Source organism: Lithobates pipiens, unplaced genomic scaffold (assembly GCF_037356315.1).
Source record: "Lithobates pipiens isolate NorthernLeopardFrog02 unplaced genomic scaffold, aLitPip1_a1.2 Scaffold_30, whole genome shotgun sequence".
In the NCBI taxonomy this organism is placed as follows: Eukaryota; Metazoa; Chordata; class Amphibia; order Anura; family Ranidae; genus Lithobates; species Lithobates pipiens.
Window position 1 is genome coordinate 7,261,761 of NW_027507791.1, and position 19,679 is coordinate 7,281,439.

The following is a 19,679-nucleotide window of genomic DNA, read 5'->3' on the forward strand; positions in this document are numbered from 1 at the left end:
CTTACCTGTCCAGCGCGCCCGCGATATCGGCACCCGAAGCCGATCTCTAGATCGGCACTCGAGTGCTGCCACCGCCATCTTGGGTATGGGAATCAGGAAATGGAGCCTTTCGGCTTCATTTCCCAGTTCCCTACTGCGCATGCGCGAGCCGCGCTGCGCAATGAGGACGGTCCCCGCTGCCTCTGGGATCTGTGTGTTTTCCAGCAGGCAGCGGGGCACTTGCGGAAGGGGGTGGGCACTTGCGGAAAGGGGCGTAATGTACACCCCTTTCCGCAGAGAGCTAGCCCGGAAGTGGGTGCAGTTACCTGGATTATCCAGGTAACTGCACCCCCCTCCCCCCTGAAAGGTGCCAATTGTGGCGCCGGAGGGGGGGAGGAATCCGATGAGCGGAAGGTCCATTTTAGGGTGGACCTCCGCTTTAACTACTCATGGAAAATGTGAGTTTAATTTTAACAGCATAATAATAAATTTGTACTTTAAAGAAAATCTGCACCCAGAGGCGCCCCTTTTCTTTGTGTTTGCATTATAGTGTCTGGAAATCTGGTTTCAGTTTCTCCCTGGTGGCAGCCCTGTATGTGTAAACCCCTGAAAAGGAACCAACTAACTTTTATGGGATTAGATGCCATAAACCTATAAATTGGGCGTTTTAATCTGTACATGTATTGTCTTGAAGGAGGATTTTTTCCCCGTTTGGTGGATACTATTTTAGGTGTTTTGCGCCTCTACTTGTCTTATGGTTTGCTGTTGTGCCACGTTCTTTCCATTTGGTTATGGTAGATTTGATGGTGCTCCTAGTGATCAAAGATTTATTTATTTATTTATTTTAAACCTAACCCTGACTTGTACTTCTCAACAACATTATCCCTTACTTGTTTGGAGTGTTCCTTGGTCTTCATTGCAGTGTTTGGTTAGTGGTGACTCTTGCTTAGGTGTTGCAGCCAATGGGGCCTTTCTCAAAAAGCTGTGTATATGCAATGACAGATCATGTGACACTTAGATAGGGTGAATATATACGCACATGCCAATTATCAGTTTTTTATTTCTGAAAAATTGTTTTATGTATATATTTTTCAAATTTTTCTTCTCCATCTTAGACTATCGTGTTCTGATCCATCACATATAATTCAGATAAAAAAAAAACCCATTGAACTAAAGGCTTTAATGTAACAAAATAGGTAAAAAGCCAAGGGGGGTGAACACTTTTGCAAGGTGCTGTATGTAACATATTGTGAAAAGTGCTTGCCAAGTCATGCAAAACAGAACAGCTTACCGGCAGCAGTTTCTGCAAAGCTGGCAAGTCCCGGGTCAGTTTTTCTAAGATAACAACAGTCCACTAAACAATAATTGTTGAGTTCCGTGAAACAAAACAACTGTCTGACCAAAACCACTGTCTGCAACCAATCAAAGCAGCAGATGTCTTGTCATAATGCTCTGGAAATCCAGCTGGAGAATCTTTATCTACATCATCATTTCAGATGGACGTTAACAACTGACTGCGGGCAGCTCAGGAATTACAATGAATGGAGAACCGCTTCGGTACTCCAAACACCGCAAGTCCATGGAATCTAAATAAGGAGCTTACCAGAATTGTATGCACTAAAAAAAAATTTGTGCTGACATAAGTATATTTGTGTACTGTTGTAACGTAACGTGCAGACAATTCCACCCAAAATGAAGCAGTAAAAAGAAAATCTGGCGCACCAAGATTATAAAGTCCAGTAAGCAATAGAATGTCTATGAGACCAACAATAGGGGTTGTTGGTCAGAGTTGTGAACGACTCCATGTGATTCAATGGGAGAAAAGAACAAAGGGAAGGAAGAGCCAGCTAAGTGTAGTATCCCGATTAAAAATTTAACAATGGATAAAAAAACACTCACAAGAAGTATACGATAAAGAAGATTATCTGGTGCAGAATATGTAGGTGTAGATCCGATCTGCAGGATCACTGTAGGGTGTTCCAGCTGCTGGGAGAGGAAGATGGCACGGTAACCAGCATGGATCGCACACCACTAGCGACATCAACAGAAGGATAGAGGACCAGATGAGAAGCTAAGGCTACGGGCTTGGAGCATCTAGCAAGTTCTACAGGCCTGTAGTAGGAGCTAGATGCTTTGATCGTTTAACCTTGCCTTCTCATCTGGTCCTCCATCCTTCCAGTGAGGTTACTTCTGGTGTGCGCTCAACGCTGGTTAGCGCAGCTTCCTGGTACTCCTCCAGGCTCCCGAGCGGGCCAACTTTTTCTCCCAGCAGCTGGAAAACCCTACAGCAGTCCTGTAGGATAGATCAAGGAAGAATCTACACCTACATACTCTGCATCAGATAAGCTTATTTATGTTATACCCCTCTTGTGAGTGTTTTTCATCCATTGTTATTACAATTTTAATCGGGATACTAAATTAGCTAGCACTTCCTTCACTTTGTGCTTTTCTCTCACCCAAAATGCAGCATGCAGGACTTCTCCCCATAGTTCTGGGTGTTTTTTTTTTTTTATATATATATCAAACTACTCCTGTCAAGGTCATCGCTTTGTCTTGACAAATAGACCATCCTCAAAATTGTCCTCTTTTTGTTATTTGTGAAGCATTGTTTACCTACTTGTATCTCCTGATACACAGTGTTGCCACCCTGACTGTTGGCATCTGAAGCTCGCTGGGACCCTCTTCCTAGATTAGGTACATGCTGGCTACCCAGCATGCACCTCCAGATCTTGCGCATGTGCAGTGGGAAGGAAGTGCACTCCACTGTATGTCAGCAAGGTTTCCATACTCCATTCCCAATTTAAAAATGGCACCTATCTCTGCCTAGCATTGCGTAATTTCCAGGTTTTGAAATAACACAATGCTAGCTATGGGGGATGCCCACTGACTCTTGGGACTGATGACTTAGCAATCCCAGGAATCAATGGAAATCCAGAAACTGCGTATTTCGCCATGGCGAGGTAGGACAGAAGTAGCTTCAAGGCATCAGAAAAGGTACGAAACAAAAACAAAACAAAAAAAAAACACTTTACCAAAAAACGAGTGGGGGTGGGGGCCTTTATTATTGAAGCCACAGTTGTGATTTAGGCTGGCGCTCCGCTTTAAAACAAGAATTGGTTCGATGGAAAACAATGAACTTTGTTTACACATATTGCTGCAGGTAAAGGTTTGGCACGGTTTCCACAATGAACAGGTACTAAATCATGGAAGGTAAACCCCAACAAACTCCCTTACTTACTCCCTTTGGTCTGATAAAAAAAAATACCACTGAAAGCATTTTGTTAAATCAGATTATGCAGAATTCCAGGATATGCAAATAGCATCTAAATACAAGAGTCATGTTTGAATCTTGATGTGCTTTGTGTATTTCTTCCAGATCCAGTGTGAGACTTTCGCTCTGTGTAGGAGCTTCATGTACTAAAGACCGCTTACTGCTGCTCTTCCCTCCCTGTGCAGGGTGGTTGCTCTTGCCTCCTCTCCTTCCTGTAGCATTCTGGAGGCAGCCTGTAGTGGGTGGGGCCTGCTGGGTTCTGCCAACTGCTCTGCTCTCTGCAGAGCCTATGTACAAGCAATGTAATGATGCCACTGCTACTTTTACAAGGTGATATTTGGGTTTGCAATGGTATTTAATGCACACAAAGTCATTTTGTATCCTTCAAGGCTATTACAGTGGTTGTGAACTTCCGAAAGTATAAAATAAACAAAGCATATACTTCTATAGCGTGTACTTTCCTCAATCCAAAAGCACCAACCCATGGTGAAAGGAAAGAAAATTGAGTCATCTATGGGCTCGTTTAGCCTTTGACATGTTAACTTTGAACGGCTTTGGAAAAGAAAGGGCTGCAGATAAACAAGTACACTGTATGTAGGAAGATTTATTTAAATATTTGTGTATCAACTAAAGCTAGTCACTTCAGTGGGTATAAGTAAGGGTTTACAACCACTAAACAAATTAAAGGATAAGTTTCCCTTTACAAAAAAAAATAAAAAAAAATGAATGCACATATTTTTGCAGGTAAAAAATACGTTTTTGTTTTGTTAGGAGCCTGTAAAGCATTGCATCAAGGATCAGCAGATTGTGGATGTAATCCCACACTCCTGAAAACTGCGTAGCTGTCTGCCCCGTACCTCCGATATGGGCAGGCAGTTAGACACCTTTCACACCGAGGCTGTTTTCAGGTGTTTTAGCACTAGAAATAGCACTTCCCATTCATTTCAGTGTGACTTAACACTGAGGTACTGCGTTTGCGGGATGTTAGGAAAAGTCCTGCAAGTAGCATCTTTGGGGTGGTTTGGGAGCACTGTATTTAGCGCTCCCAAAACGCTCTGCCCATTGAAATGAATGGGCAGGGCTTCCAAAGCGTTGCTTTTAACCTCTTCTTTGGGGTTAAAAGCACCCCACTAACGGCGGAAAAACACAGCTTAAACAGTGCTAAAGCTCGAGCAGCGCTTTAGTGCCAACGCAGCCACGGCCCCAGCATGAAAGGAGTCTTACTGAATGACAGGAAAGAACAATAAGCTACCTAGAGCGCTAATCAGCACCCTGGTAGTTCATTAAGAACTACAAGCCGCCAGCCGCAAAGGTACATGTACTTCATGTACTTCATTGATTCACAGGGATCTGTGAATCAATGATGTGGTCATGTAGGCAGAGCCCCATAGGGCTGTTTTTTTTTTTTTCTTCAACTGTGACAGCGAGTGTGGGGAAAAGATCCCCGACTAACTGTCACAAGGAGGGGGGGGGGGGGATCAGATGCTGAAAATGTTATAACCTAAATATAAGTGTAACATGTTCAGAAAGGTGAGCTTAGCCTTTAAATTAAATACTTTTTTCCTGGAGTATAGCTTTACATGCAAAAAATAGCTGTTGATCCTGCCAAAAATACAGTGCTTTGCACTCTGCAGCCTTTTCTCAGTTCTCTCTGTGGACAACAGTACTCTTTTCACCTATGCTATGGAGATGCATTCTTAACTCAGCCCCTGTCTGAAGGAGACAACGCTGCTTCTTCATAGATACTGTACAGGGAGTGTTATCACTAAAGAACAGAAAATGCGTTACTGGCAGGATCACCAGGTGAAAATAAAGAAGTAAAAAAGCCTGAAAAAGAAATACAACCACCACATTTGAGGACTGGTAATCTGCAACATGTTTTATATATTTTGTTGTCGGCTTTTGATACACTTTAAATATTTTCCAACACAGGCAATTTACATTTGCATAAGAACATGGCACCTCCCACCAATTTTCATAGGAGGGGAGGTTTTCCTGCCTACAGGCCACCCAGATTGGCATGGCCCAGTTAGATGTGCCAGGGGGTAAATTAGAGTCAACCTCCATCAAATCTGTGGTGGAAGGATCAGGCACTTCAAGAGAACAATCTCCTCAGAGCTTACACCCAGAGCATCATAGGCTAGTCGCTTGGGTGGGTGAAGAACCCTTTGCTCTCTGTTCTCTAGGCTTCGGTGTCTTCCATGGTTTTATATATACTCAACTATAATCTATGAGCAAACCAGGTTAGCGTACCTGAACCCAAAAATGTAACATTTTTGCAGTTACAAATCCTTAGAGTGGTTCTAAAAGGCAGTTTTTTTTTTTTACACATGGATTCTATGCATTAAGGTGGTTGTAAAGTCTAAAATTGTTTATCTTACTGCAGTCCTAGCATTAAGTTAAAAAATGTTTAGGTGTCAGCATCCCCCCCCCCCCCCGGTACTTACCTGAGCCCTCATTCGGTCCAGCTCTGTGCACGTCTGCAGCTCTTCTCTCCCCTCACTTCTGGGTCCTGCTGGCTTTGCTGGGGAACCGGTAGCCATTAGCTCCCAGTGGGTTCAAAGCCAGTGATGAGGGAGTAGGTGGGGCCGAATCCTTCTATCTGCATCAATGGGTGCAGCAGCGGGGCTTAGGTGCAAGCATGCACGAGTGCCCCCATGGGAAGCCGCTGGACAGAGGGGAGGGGCCAGGAGCGCCAACGGGGACCCAAAAAGATGAGGTTCATGGCTGCTCTGTGCAAATATATTGTACTGAGCAGGCAAATATATTTGTTATTCATTTATTTTTTTATTTACATTTACAAATCACTTTAAGGTAAAAACCCTTCTGAATACATCTTCACCCCTAGTTCCCCTAAATACGTACCTGAGCCCCATCTTTATCCAGCAATCTGCACAAGAGTAGCGGCTCTCTCAGCTCTCTCTCTCCTCACTGGCTCAGAAACAGCAATGGGAGCCATTGGATCCTGCTGCTGTTGATCATAGCCTGTGGCAAGGGAGCAGGGCTGGGCTGAGCCATGCTCTGCGTCTTATGGGATACACAGGGCCAGCTCAGAAGCAAGTAAAGACATACGAGTGCCCTCATTGCAAGCAGCTTTAAACTGAAGAAAAGGAGGATCGGGGCAGCTCTGTGCAAAATCATTACAGAGAGCAGGTAAGTATGAAATGTTTGTTCTTTATTTCTTTTTTTGCCTTTAGAATCACTTCAAACATAGTGGCTGCATTAGGTTGAGCCTTTTTTTCCTTCATTTTCACCTGGTGATTCAGCCAGTAACACACTTCCGAGATTTGAACCATTAACGGGCAGACTGATCGATCGATCAATTTGGGGACAACCAGTCTGCCGGATTCACTTCCAATTATGGAAAGCGGTTGCTATAGCAGTATAGCTGCTAATCACCGTCTTCTCCCATCCACTCCCCCCACCCCCCCACTGGGAGCAGGCAATAGCTCAGGAGAGAGGGATTCTGCAAAGTTATTTTCTGCAACTAAAGAAATTTGCACCGGCTATGGCCAGCCTTAGATGCACTAACAGATTTAAATGGATTTGACTAACAAAATTAAAGCTGAACTCCACCTAACACTTTTTAAAGAAATTAGAAAAACTGTCTTTTTTTTTCTTTTCTTGGACAAAAGTTTTACATAAATTAATAAAAACTGACCATTGCACACAACCCATTCAGTGTCAATATGTTTTTTTCTCTCTCAACCCTCTTGACACTTTGGCCCCTCTTACATGGGCTTTCCGATCAGGTCCATGACAGTTCGTTTTTCAGGCAGACCTGATCAGAGCCTAGTCCGCTGACATCCTCCGCCTTTCTTATTCGATCCTGTCCTGTCCGTGAAATCCAGACGGCTGGTGAACCTATTTTCCGTCCGTCAAGCGGATTTGATAAAAACCGTTAGGCGGTTCGTTTTCATCGGATCTCCCCATAGGGGAGAGCGGGACTCTGATAGGTATGTCACTGCACTATAAGCAGAGACGGACCTGTCATCAGCCTACTCAGAGAGTCGATCCCTCGCTGAGCAAAGCGGAGTCCGTCCGTGTGAAAAGACCCTTTAGCTGGACAGCTTGGCCAGTTAAAGGAAGTTAATAGCAGACTTCCTGGCCAGATCAATAGGTTAAAATAAGGGAAAATGAAAAGCCTAAAAAAAAGAAAATAAATGCAGCTACTACATCTAAGAATTGGTAAGCTGCAATATGGAATTTTTTTTTCTTTTGAATTTAGATACATTTTAAGTGACCCAAAGCAAGTGGATGTTTTTACAAAGCCCGGTAGTGATGAGTGGGAGCAGCTTCAGCCAGTGTCCTGCATGAGCTGCAGGCAGACTGTCTGAGGTGCACACCTATTGCCAGGGCACACAGGTGAGCCCCCCCCCCCTCCTCCCCTCCTGCAGCCAGCCTCTTTCCCTTGTCAGGTACAGCGTGCCAGCTGCCTGCAAGTTGTTCAGGACTTGCGAGATGCATGGAGGGAGGAGCCGGTTTTATCCTCTCCTTTAATAAGAAAGTCCCGCCTTGCAAGTTTTTTGAGCAGCTCTTTCCCTATTCAGAGCATCCCCAGCCAAACTAATGCCCTCTCCTACCCTGACGTCAAACAGCAGATCACAGGCAAGATTAGGGTTTTTCATTTCTCTTATTGCAGCAATTAGCCTGGGACTGTATAAAAGGGCTACAGAGAGGGGAGGGAGGCAGAGGGGAGATCTGGGGACAAAAAGAGATAGCGGAGAGAGGCAGAGACAGGAAGGCAGAGGTAGAGTGAGGGGGGACAGTGCAGGTCACACAGTCCACCTTGGTCTCTGCAGCTTCCTAGAAACTTTTTTTTTTTTGCAAACTTTTTGAGTGATGAGAGAGACCAGCTGAAGTTTTTCCTGGAAGCAGAGCTGCGTGCAGACACCTGTCCTAGCAACTTCCCACTATTATACTGCAAGACATTCATTCCCTTTGAATGAAGGAATAGAGAGGCAGGTAGAGAAGGGCAGCACTAAGGGCACAGAAGGGGGGAGAGGGAGGGTGCTACCAACATGGGTCTGCTCAGCGTGGACCTGTTGATCACTCTGCAGATCCTGCCCGGCTTCTTTTCAAACTGCCTCTTCCTCGCTCTCTATGACTCTGTCGTGTTGGTGAAACACGTGCTCCTACAGCTGAACCGGTCCAAATCCAGCCATGGTCAGTGGCGCCGGATGCTCACCCCCGAAGGATTGCGCTGCGTTTGGAACAGCTTCCTATTGGACGCCTACAAACAGGTATGCAGAGAATGAAAAAAAAAAAAAAAAGGCGCCACTTTTAAAAGGGAAAGTTGCAGAAAACACCTGTGTGAGAAGGCTGCGACCGAAGGAGCCGTTCCCCATACTAGTTCCACCGCAGCCAAACGAAACCATATGCTATCCAGGCAGTAGTGGGCAGCACCACCGGGGGAATGGCTGCTTCTGTCGGAGCTTTCTCACACAGGTGATTCCTTTTTAAAAGCAACATTCCTGTTTTTTCAATGCAATTTTATTTTTTTTGACTTGTGAACAACAGACATGAATGCAAAGATTGAAACATTGGGTGGATTTGCTAATGGGCAAATAGACTGTGCGCTTTGCAAGTGCAGTTGCTCCAGAGCTTCGTAAAATGAGGTAAAGCTTCACTTTACAAAGATTACCCAATCACATTCAAGAAAAAAATAAATAAATAACATGATTTTTGCTTGCACATGATTGGATGAAGATGGAAGTCAGCAGAGGTCCTCCTCATTTACTAAGATTTGGAGCAACTGCACTTGCAGACGTTCATGGTCTATTTGCCTTTAGTAAATCAACTTTAACCTACATTGTACTGTGTCAGTGAAAAAGGAAGAAGTTATACAGCAACTGATAACTGTAGATATGTAGATGGGCTGAACATATAGTGCAGTAGACAGTAGATTCAGTACAGTGTTGCATGGATGACGGAGCTGTGCTTATGGCCAGCAGGTGAAAAGTGAAATATCTTTTATGGAGCTGGCTGAATACATTTACGGGGCAGTTGTTGTGCATGCACACTTGGCATCCGTGGTGTGGTCACATAACTTAGGTGGTGAAAGCAAAAGATAGGAAAGACAGTGACAACATGCTCATTACTGCAGAGATTTACCAGCATGCAGGAAATTCTCTGATATAGCAGCATTACTTCCCCTCCTACGGAGGGGTGAGATTATTACACTGCTCATGAGCTGCATTTATGGGACAGGACAGGGGGTACTGCGGATAGATGTCAAGTGATTGCTCACCAACCACCAGATCTCACTATGTATGATCTGCTCCATACACATACACACACACCAAAGCAATGACCAATCAAACAACAACCAAAAGGCCATAGAAAAGTGAGGACGTACAGTTATATACACATGAGCCCAGGTGCTCCCAGCGGGCTCCTTTTCTACAAGTCTTTCAATCTAGTCCTCGAGCAGCAGCTACACAAAAGATAAAAGAATGCATGTTAAAGCCACAGCGGCACATAAAACTCTCGACATTATAATAATAATAATCAGCGTTCCCTCCGCTGAGCAGAGATTGTACATTCCTTGGGCTATTAGGCATAAAAGGCAGCTCATTGCCCGGAGGAATTTGTATTTTATGTAATAAGTAGTTTGTGATGAGTGCCGCAGACTCCGGCTCCACTTTTTTTTTTTAATTGCCGGTGTGCGGGGTCTAAGTGCAGCATTTTTTTTGTGTGTGTGTTTTTTTTTAACCGCTGCTTTGATAACGACTCGTGCAGATCGTGAAGACAAGATTGTCATGTGTAGCTGAGCGGATTTGTTTTTATTTTTTTACCCCTTACGCCGTGTGGGTCCCTCGTGCTCTAAACAGCCAACGAGCACCTACGAACTGCTGGAAAGGATTAGTGGGTGCCTGGGAAAGGCAAGGACTGAGCAGCTGGGGTGACATTTATCAGGGGGGGAGGGGGACAGTGCAGGAATGGGAACATTCACATCATTAGTCAGTTCATCTCATTAAAGCTGCACGGAACCTGTGTAAAACCCCCCATACAGGGTCAGGATTGTTCAATAGATCAGCGTCGTACATCTACCAACCTTGTTTTGCATTACTGCAGCCAGAGCTGTTAGGAGAGGATTGGTTGCTACAAGTGGCACTTGTAACTATAGGCAGCATTTTTAAAGGGGAACTTGGGGCAAAAAATAAAATAAAAAATATGACACATGATGCATTTTGTCGGTTTGTTTTTCCAACTCCTCCCTGTAAGATGGGTTTACTAACTGTTGATCCTGCCAGTAAATCTGTTAATTTGACACTTCCTGTAACTGTGGTTGGTCCTACAGTTAAATCACAAAGCAGCGTGGTCACCCGGTGGATGAGGGAGTCTTAAAGTGGTTGTAAAGTCAGAAGGTTTTTTACCTTCATGAATTCCATGCATGAAGATAAAAAGCCTTCTGTGTGTATTATCTCCCCCCCCAATACTTAATACCTAAGCCCAATCTCTGTCCGCGAGTGTCTCGACTGTCTGAGATTCTCCCTCCTGGTTGGCTGAGACACAGCAGTGGCATCATTAGCTCCCCCTGTTGCCAGTCAACCAGCCAATCAGGAGAGAGAGAGAGAGAGAGAGAGAGAGAGAGAGAGAGAAGGCAGGGCCAGGGCGCAGCTCCATGTCTGAATGGACACAGGGAGCTGTAACTCGGCTTGGGTCCCCCCATAGCAAGCTGCTTGCTGTGGGGGCACTCAACAGGAGGGAGGAGCACAGAAGAGGGGCACCAAAAAGAGGAGGATCTGGGCTGCTCTGTGCATATAAGTATAACATGTTTGTTGTTTTTTTTTTTTTTCTATAAAAATTAGACTTTACAATCACTTTAAGCCCCTGCACAGGGGCTGAGCCATTGACCCATTAAAAAACAAAAACAAAAAACAAACAGCCGACATTCGGTGAGTGTGTATGCCACCCTGTCAGACCAAAGCCAGACGTTTTCCTGGCTTCTGTCGGATGGGCATGCTGGAAAAACAGCAGCTGACTGACTCCCGATCAGCGCTCTCAGCCAATGGCGGAAATCGCTGATCAGAGTGTTCTGGTGGGGATCATACAATTTACTTAAATTTGTGTAATTCCCCCATCAACATTGATTATCCCTCCCGCAGCGCTATTGTGTTCTGCCAGCGGAGAGCTTTCCCTGCTGGCCGAACACAATGACCAGTATTGCCAGCTATAGCCAATGGCACAGATTGTTAGGGAGAAACCTGACAGGCTGATTGTACACACACACACACACACACACATCAATTGATGGATTGACTTGTGTACAACCAGGGTGCCCATACATGGATTGAAATTGGCCAGTTCAGCAGGGACCACCTTTAACCACTTGCCGCCTGCCATATAGCAGAATGACGGTGGCAATGTGGTTGTGATATCCTGACTGGACGTCATATGACGTGATCAGGTTAACAAATCCAGCGCGCACCCGCAGGGGAGCGTAGCGATGTGAGGTGCTGTGTGCCAGTCTGACAGAGGCTTCTTACCACGTGATCAGCTGTGACCAATCACAGCTGATCATTGTGTGAACCAGGAAGTGCCAGTAAACTGCTTTCCTCGGTTCACGCTGACATGGAGAGCCGGTCTTTTTACGTTTGTAGCACAAAAATTAAAAACCCCAGAGGTGATCAAATGCAACCAAAAGAAAGCTCTGTTTGTGGGAAGAAAATGCTAAACATAAAAATTGGGTACAGTGTTGTATGACCGCACAATTGTCATTCAAAGTGCGACAGCGCTAAAAGCTAAAAATTGTTCTGGGAAGGAAGTGGGGAAGTGCCCAGTATGGAAGTGGTTAAGCTTAGCATTCACACAATTCCAACATTCACACTAAACAGTGTGGGTGACTAAATCTCTTCTGCCAGCTACTGACAGCTGGTGTCAGCAGCTGTCAGAGAATCTGAACAGTGACTGAAGCCGATTGGCTGCAGTCAGTGTGTGTGTGTGTGTGTGTGTGTGTGTGGCGGGGGGGGCGATAAATTTTCCACCTGGCTCCTTAGATTTTTATTTTTTTTTTAAATAAAGTTCGAGACGAGCGCTGCCAGCAGGGCCACCAATGGTTAGAATTTTGGCTAATTCCTGTGAAACTTCAACCCAAAATTCTAACCGTCATTGGCCCTGCAGTTTTAAGCTGCCTCTATGCAGCGCAAATTGCGTTGTATTATTATTATTATACAGGATTTATATAGAGCCAACAGTTTGTGCTTTACAACATGAGGGCAGACAGTAGGGCCCTGTTCGTTGGAGCTTACAATCTAGAAGGGAGGGTCAATTGTTACAAAAGGTAATAACTGTGGGAGATGATCTGATGGAGAAAATAAAAAGCACAGTTATTAGGTGTGGGCATAATAGGCTTCTCTGAATAGAAGGGTTTTCAGGGAATGCCTAGAAGTGGATAGAGTAGTAGATAGCCGGATATATTGGGGTAAGGGAGTTCCAGAGGATGGGAGATGCTCAGGAAAAGTCCTGTAGACGAGTATGGGGGCGACAATGGAACTAAAGAGCAGGAGGTTGTGGTAGAAACTAAGGGAACAAGTAGGTTGGTAGTTTGGGACAAGGTTAGTGATGTAGCTGGGGGCCGAGTTGTGGATGGCTTTGTAGAGGTTTGTTGTGGATAGCTGTTTTTAGACTTTTGAATTTAATTTTGTTGGGTGAATGGCAGTCAGTCAATGGAGGGATTGACAGAGAGGGGTAGGAGACACTGAACGGTTGGGAAGAGGGATGAGCCTGGCAGCAGCATTCATGATGGACTGAAGAGGGGATAGCCTATGCAAAGTTAATCCCGTGAGGAGGGAGTTGCAGAAGTTGAGGCGAGATATGACCAGGGAGTGAACTAGGAGCTTTTTTGGCGTCATTGGTGGACCTGGATTTCTAGCTGGCTCCATCGGCACCACTCTGACATCCTTTGATCTGAAAATCAAAGAAGCTAGGAAGAAAACGATCGACCAAACAGTGGCTTGCAGCCAATCAGCGAAAGTCATTGTTTGGGTATTCTGACAGCCACCAGCGGTCAGATATACAATAGCCTGCAGCCAGAGATTCGCCCAGCCACTCTGTTTAGTGTGGATAGGGAAATCCCCCTTCAGCAGTGTTCTATGGTTCGTCCCAATTCCTGTAACTGTCACTTTTGCTGGACTTGGCTTGGCTTGTTACAGGAAGCGGGAAAAAAAAAACATCTACTGGCAAAAATCAAGAGGTAATAAAACTATGTTGCAAAAAAAAACAAAAAACAAAAAAAAAACGCTGTGCTAATGCTAGTGACAGAATACATATTTGTATGCCGTTATTGCCGAGTTTCAATGTAGTAGTGCAGTAACCTATAGCAATCACGTTTCATCTTTATGATTGGACTTCTGAATTGAAATGTGGCTTCACACTTCGTCTGACCTTTCCTCGTTGACTAAACTGGTATATAAAGACTTGTCTTGTGTTAATACACCACGTTTATCATATTTCATGCTGGATTCAGATTGCTGGTCGGAAAATAAAAATTCCACAGGCTTGTCCACCCCCAACCTATGGTATGGCCCTTTAAACCTCCGCAGGAGTTTTTTTTCAGCAGGTTAGAGGTCCTGGATGAGATCTGTAACTCTGTGTCAATAGAAACAATCCTGGGCACAAGTCATTAAAGCACCTGTAGCTTGGCACAGGGGCAAAGTACCTCAATGATGCCCTCTGCTGGCAACTTCTCACAGCTCAAGAAAACCGTTGAGATGTGAACGAGAGTGCTGATCGATTCCAAACAAAACCATTTAGCAGATCAGGATGGAAAGTCAAATGTCTTGAGTAATGGAAAGGAACTGAACAATACAGCAGCATTTATTATGAAGATAATTTGTTAATGTGCTGGCAAGGCAGATGTGCAGAAATTCTATACCCCCAGCACACAGTTCCGTATGTTCAGGATGTGCTTACAAAGTGGGGAGGGATTGATTTCGTAGATAGACCTCAAATGTCCCACAGTACATACATGTGCTTTCTCACACCAAAATCAGAGTGTTTTTTGTACAGTTAATGAGTACATATGACTTCAGATACTAAAAACGTTGTCAAAAGTAACACATATAAGAAATCTTATGTGGAGAGAACCAAACAATCCCCCCCCCCCGCCCCCATGAGCAAATCTTGTATGACAGAGAATACTGAGCTGTCCATCAACAAACCATACAGGACATGCAGTATGCGTATGCCGCGTTTGTATGATGAGCATTTAGAAGAACAGTCATGGGGAAGGTGGGGAGGATTGGGGACCATGCATGCGTAGCCAAGTGCTGTCCAATGTTTGCTAGCACCGTAATATGAAGATGTGTCAAGTGCTGCTTCATGGGAGATCATCAGAAAGCTTCTCATATGGGGAGCACCAAACTATGGACACCCAGTACACATCTTAGAAAAAGCTGGGTGTCAGAATAGGACAGCCAGCATTCTATAAAGAGGTGTACTGGGGCCCATAGTTTGGTGCTCCCCATATGAGAAGCTTTCTGATGATCTCCCAGTATGGGTATGCCTTGTATCAGGGCCAAACAAGGGGCAGATGCTGCCTGTGAAGGCAATTTTTTCCAGCCCCCATCAATAGTTGCTAAAATGCTGGCGGTCAGGGCTGTGCAACATCACTGTTTGCAAGGGCATAGATGGTAAGGCAGCATTGAATTGCTATTATGGTGCAGGTGGCCACCAATGGCGCTTTGGGTACTCCTACCTCAATACCAGCCCTCACTATACCTCAATTAGTGCAGCCTAACTGGCCTCATGAGCAGCATGGCCCTGCTTTGTAAGTTTGTATGATGAGTGCGACAGAGGCATAATTAGAACCATCAGGGCCCCAGTGCATGAAGCCATAACAACCTCCCGCCGAGGACCTTTCCTTTGGCACCTGGACCCTTTCCCTCTGAGTCCAGGGTCCTTCCCACTGATTGAGGCCATTTACTCCCCTTGTTAGGCCCTTTATAAGTCCCGTTTCAAACTGCACCAAAGTCGCATGGCTAGTCAAAACAGTCAATGGGGCTTGTTGCAAAAAATAAATAAATAAAAAGGTTCCTGCACTACTTTTCTGCAGTTTGAGTGCCATAGACTGCCAAGTTAAATCACTAAAGTTGCAAGCAAGTCGAAAGGAAGTCTCCAGGTACTTGCAAGCAAGTCACATGACTTTGGGTTCACAGCAGTGTGAACCAAGCCTTAAGGTCCCATAGCGTCCCCGCGGTGGTGGAATGCCAGGGCCCAGTTGCAAATGTGACCCTAATAGTTCCCCCCACTGATGTGTGACTAGGTGCTATCCATTGTCTATTGGCAGCTTTACCCGAATGGTGTCATGTGCTCCTTACTGGGAAATCACCAGAAATTTGGATCATCCATGTGTGTCCAAGCACTGCCCAGTGAGCAATGATCACATTTTGGCCACTGCAGTGAATATTGCAACGCTTTGTGGGAGAATGCAATTGTTTATTGAAAACATACAAAATCGAGCCAACACGTTTCAGGGGAACTGCCTCTCCCCCTTCTTCGGCGCTGTTGGTACATGCTAACAGAGATGCAAAAAGCCTTTCTTGTCTCTGCATTTCACAAGCTGGAATTTACCATCACAAAGAAATCTGGTACTACTGCAGAGTCCATCAATCCCCATTAGCACATACACTATATTGTCAAAAGTATTGGTACGCCTGCCTTTACACACACACATGAACTTTAAGCCCAAACTTAGTCTGTACGGTTCAATATTGAGTTGGCCCACCCTTTGCAGTTAATAAAAAAAAAAAAAAAAACAGCTTCAACTCTTCTGGGAAGGCTGTCCACAAGGTGTAGGAGTGTGTCTATGGGAATGTTTGACCATTCCTCCAAAAGCACATTTCTGAGGTCAGGCACTGATGTTGGACGAGAAGGCCTGGCTCGCAGTCTCCACTCTAATTCATCCCAAAGGTGTTCTATCGGGTTGAGGTCAGGACTCTGTGCGAGCCAGTCAAGTTCCTCCACCCCAAACTCACTCATCCATGTCTTTATGGACCTTGCTTTGTGCTCTGGTCCAAATTATTTGGTGGATGGGGAGTTATGGTGTGGGGTTGGGCTTGGTCCCTTAGTTCCAGCCAAGGGAACTCTTAAGGCATCAGCATACCAACATCCCTGTAAAATGGGGTGGCAGTTCTCAGGAAACACAATTGCTTGATCTGTACATTGTCACACCTTCAATAAACAATTGTATTCTCTCACTAAGGGTTGTATTATTTTTGACAGCAGGCGCTCATTCCTTCTCATTCAAGTTCTGGTTCTGCTGAAACAACCGTTCTGTCCTTTCAGTAAGGTAGCAGACCAAACCTCCTAAAAAGAGATCAGCAACACCCAGGTGCGTTGCTAGGTCTACAAAAGATCCGGGGCTAGAGCCCATAGCAGCGTAGTAAAGAAAGTCATATGCTTGGGCGGGCATACACATGTATATACAGTAATATACGTGTGTGTGTGTGTGTATCTCCAGAGAGCCTCTCTCTTACATCAGGGTCTCTATAGAGCCCCCCTTGCATCAGGGGTTCCCCAGAGAGTCCCTCTTTGCATCAGGGTTCCCAGAGAGCCCCCCTCTTGCATCAGGGTCCCCAGAGAGCCTCCCCTCCCCTTGAAGTCCCCTGCAGAGACTCTGGGCTATGGGCCCCAGATTCGGAGCTATAGCCTCAAAAGCCACCCCCTAGCGACGCCACTGGCACCACCACTTACCTGCAGAACAACCTAATAACTATCAAGCAACCATTTTAACCAGTTGAGCATGGTCTCTAGCTCTAGTTTGTTACTTTTCAGCTGTCTGTAAGGGAGGCAATCTGACCACCACTGTAAAAAGGAGCATTCTTTTGAACTGGCCACCAATGTTAGCACTCTTCCTACAGACCACCAATGTAAGGGACATTTTTTTTTTCCACAAAGATACGCAATGAACTGGAAAATGATTTTCTTACACTGCCTTACAGTGTCAAATGTGCCTGGATGTAAAGAGTCCACTTACTTATTTAACAAAGCAGAGAGCAATGTACAAAGCAGAGAAACCATGCTCAAATTACAAGTAAAGAAAATTCGGGCTGAAAATCTGATCACAGTCACTAAATTGGCATACGTAACCCATCTCAGTTTGGGCAGAGTGTCCAGATCTGTGTGTGTCTGGCAAGCTTCATTAATGGAAACATTTGTGTGTGCTGAACTAGAAGTACGAGACATGAAGTGGGACAGACAGAAACCACAACACGGCACTTGGACAAACAATCAGCACTTCCACTGGGTTCTGCTCTCGCCAGAGTTCATTGAAGCTCCACGCGGACCTGCAAACTGAAGCACAGAATGTTTCGGGAACCCCCGTAAGGTTCATGAAGTTCCCGTGTTAATAGGCGAGTCCTGGATCTCTGGCTCTGAGCGTCTTGTCACACAGCTGAACTACACAAAACGCTGCCAAACCGGCTTCATTAGACTGCGGAGCTCCGAGTGGCAGTCAAGCAAGTTCATTCATCCTGAGCCTGTGTGTGTGTGTTTGTGCACGGGCACGCACAGACCGCGCAATGGACGAGACGGATTCATACTGCATGCCAATATCATGTGTTCCCAGCCCGTGCCGACACGCCACAAACACCGCGCCGGTTCTTGGTGTTTTGGTATCATTCAAGCATAATTTTACTATAGTGGAAAAGAAACGGAGAGACTGAATTGTTAACTTCACCAAATTGGCAGCATTGAAAGTTTAAATAGATAACACATATCTACTTGGCACATTTATGGCTTTCATACCTTGGACTATGAGATACTGTGTGTTTATTCCCGAGCAGAGCATTTGCTGAATAAGGTCAAAATGAAGAAAAAAAAAAAAAAAACGGGCTCATAAAGTGCTGGAGCATGGGTGGAGCACCGACTTTCTGTTCTCGAGTAATATCTTGGCATTGGTTAATGGGTGAGATCCAGGGTGTCTCCAGGGAACACATAAACTGTGCTGAACCTGCCAGCTGTACAAGAGCTCCCCTTGGGCAGAGCCGTCTGCGTTACATTAAAGCAAAAAAAAAAAAAAAAAAAAACAGCGTGGGTTTGTTTGCAGAAATTTCTCAGCCTGGGCCTACGGAGGGGACAAGCGGCAATAAGACTAGAACAGTCTGCTACCACGAAGCTTCAGCCAGTCTTCATTTTAGCCTCCATTTACATACAAAAAGGTACTTGCTGCAATGTGACATTACACCAAGAATAACACTCTTTATTTTATGGAGTATTCCCAATACATATTTGTAGCTCCCATAGAGCTCATACAGGTGTTTCTCAACAGCGGAGGGAACATTTCCAGCTCATTATGCGGTCGGCAGGCGTGCCCCAGTAGCTCCGGGTCCTAATCTGCTTTGCAGAGAGAGGTTTCACAAGTCTGTGCATTCTCGCTGGTTATGCAGTGCGCCTGGAACCGTACGCTGCCATGAGTATAGACTGCTAATATCCTGCTCAACACATCTACGTTAAAGAAGACCCAATCACTAAAATCTGCTATAGACTTTAGCACATTAATGTGATTTCAAAAGTCTTTTTTTTTAATCTGTAGCTTTCATTAAAATAATCCCTGGTGATCCTGCCACGAGGGTCCTTGTTTAGGCACTTCCTGTTAAAAGGAGACAACACTCTTTCCATGCCTCCCAATTGTGCTCCTGCGTAGTCACCCTTTCACACTGGCTTCTGATGGAGACTACAAGTCTCACGTCTTGCAGGCATAACCCACTGGTGGCACCATCAGGAAAGCTTAAGAAATGCCATGCAGCCATTGCTGGAGCGTGTTTAAACAGGAAGTGGCTCTAAAGAGGCTACAAGGTCAGCATGGAGATGCAGCAATGGAAAAAAAAAAAAAAAAGGACAATGAAAATGGATTATGATGCACAAAAAATTACAAACAAAAACTATCTTTGCCGTCTTCTTACCACACAGCAATCAATAAATGCTTGTTAACTCTAGGAGATGAGGAATAAGAAGCAGTATTTGCTTTACTCCGGTGATCTCCTCTAGATTTTAGTGGATCCTCGCCATTCTCCAATCATGTGCGATGCAGGACACACAGCTCTGCATTATACTTGATGAAGTCTTCATGTGAATGCAGCCCAGAGCAACTTGATGATAAGGAGGGAGCATACCCAAGTAAGGACCAAGTAGTTAGTACACCTTATTTCTCTATCACTGGTAAGGATGAGCTCAGGCGTGTTTGTAAACAGCACATGCAGAGAGCCCGCCAGGAAGTCGGCACTCCACAGCGCTAATCACAGGTAGCGAGACAATTCCTGATCTCCACAGGCGCTCATCGAGACACTGCTTGTGATTAGCGCTGTGCAGTGCTGTCCTCCACTGTGCAGTTTGTTTTGCACAGAGTGGCCCGGATCCTCCTCTTCTGGGGTCCCTCAGTGGCGCTGGTGGCTCCTCCCAGCATCGAGTGTCCATGTTGGAGAAG

The 19,679-nt window shown here is 45.2% G+C and overlaps 1 protein-coding gene across 1 annotated transcript in view; it reads left to right on the forward strand.

Annotated features, from left to right (window-relative positions):
* The first annotated feature begins 7,753 nt into the window (after window positions 1-7,753).
* Window positions 7,754-19,679, forward strand: part of DIO2 (iodothyronine deiodinase 2) — a 59,710-nt gene continuing 47,784 nt past the window's right edge. The window contains exon 1 of the mRNA XM_077463581.1: window positions 7,754-8,493. Within this exon, the coding sequence (XP_077319707.1) occupies window positions 8,272-8,493 (222 nt within the window). The 5' untranslated portion in view covers window positions 7,754-8,271. The remainder of the gene's footprint in view (window positions 8,494-19,679) is intronic.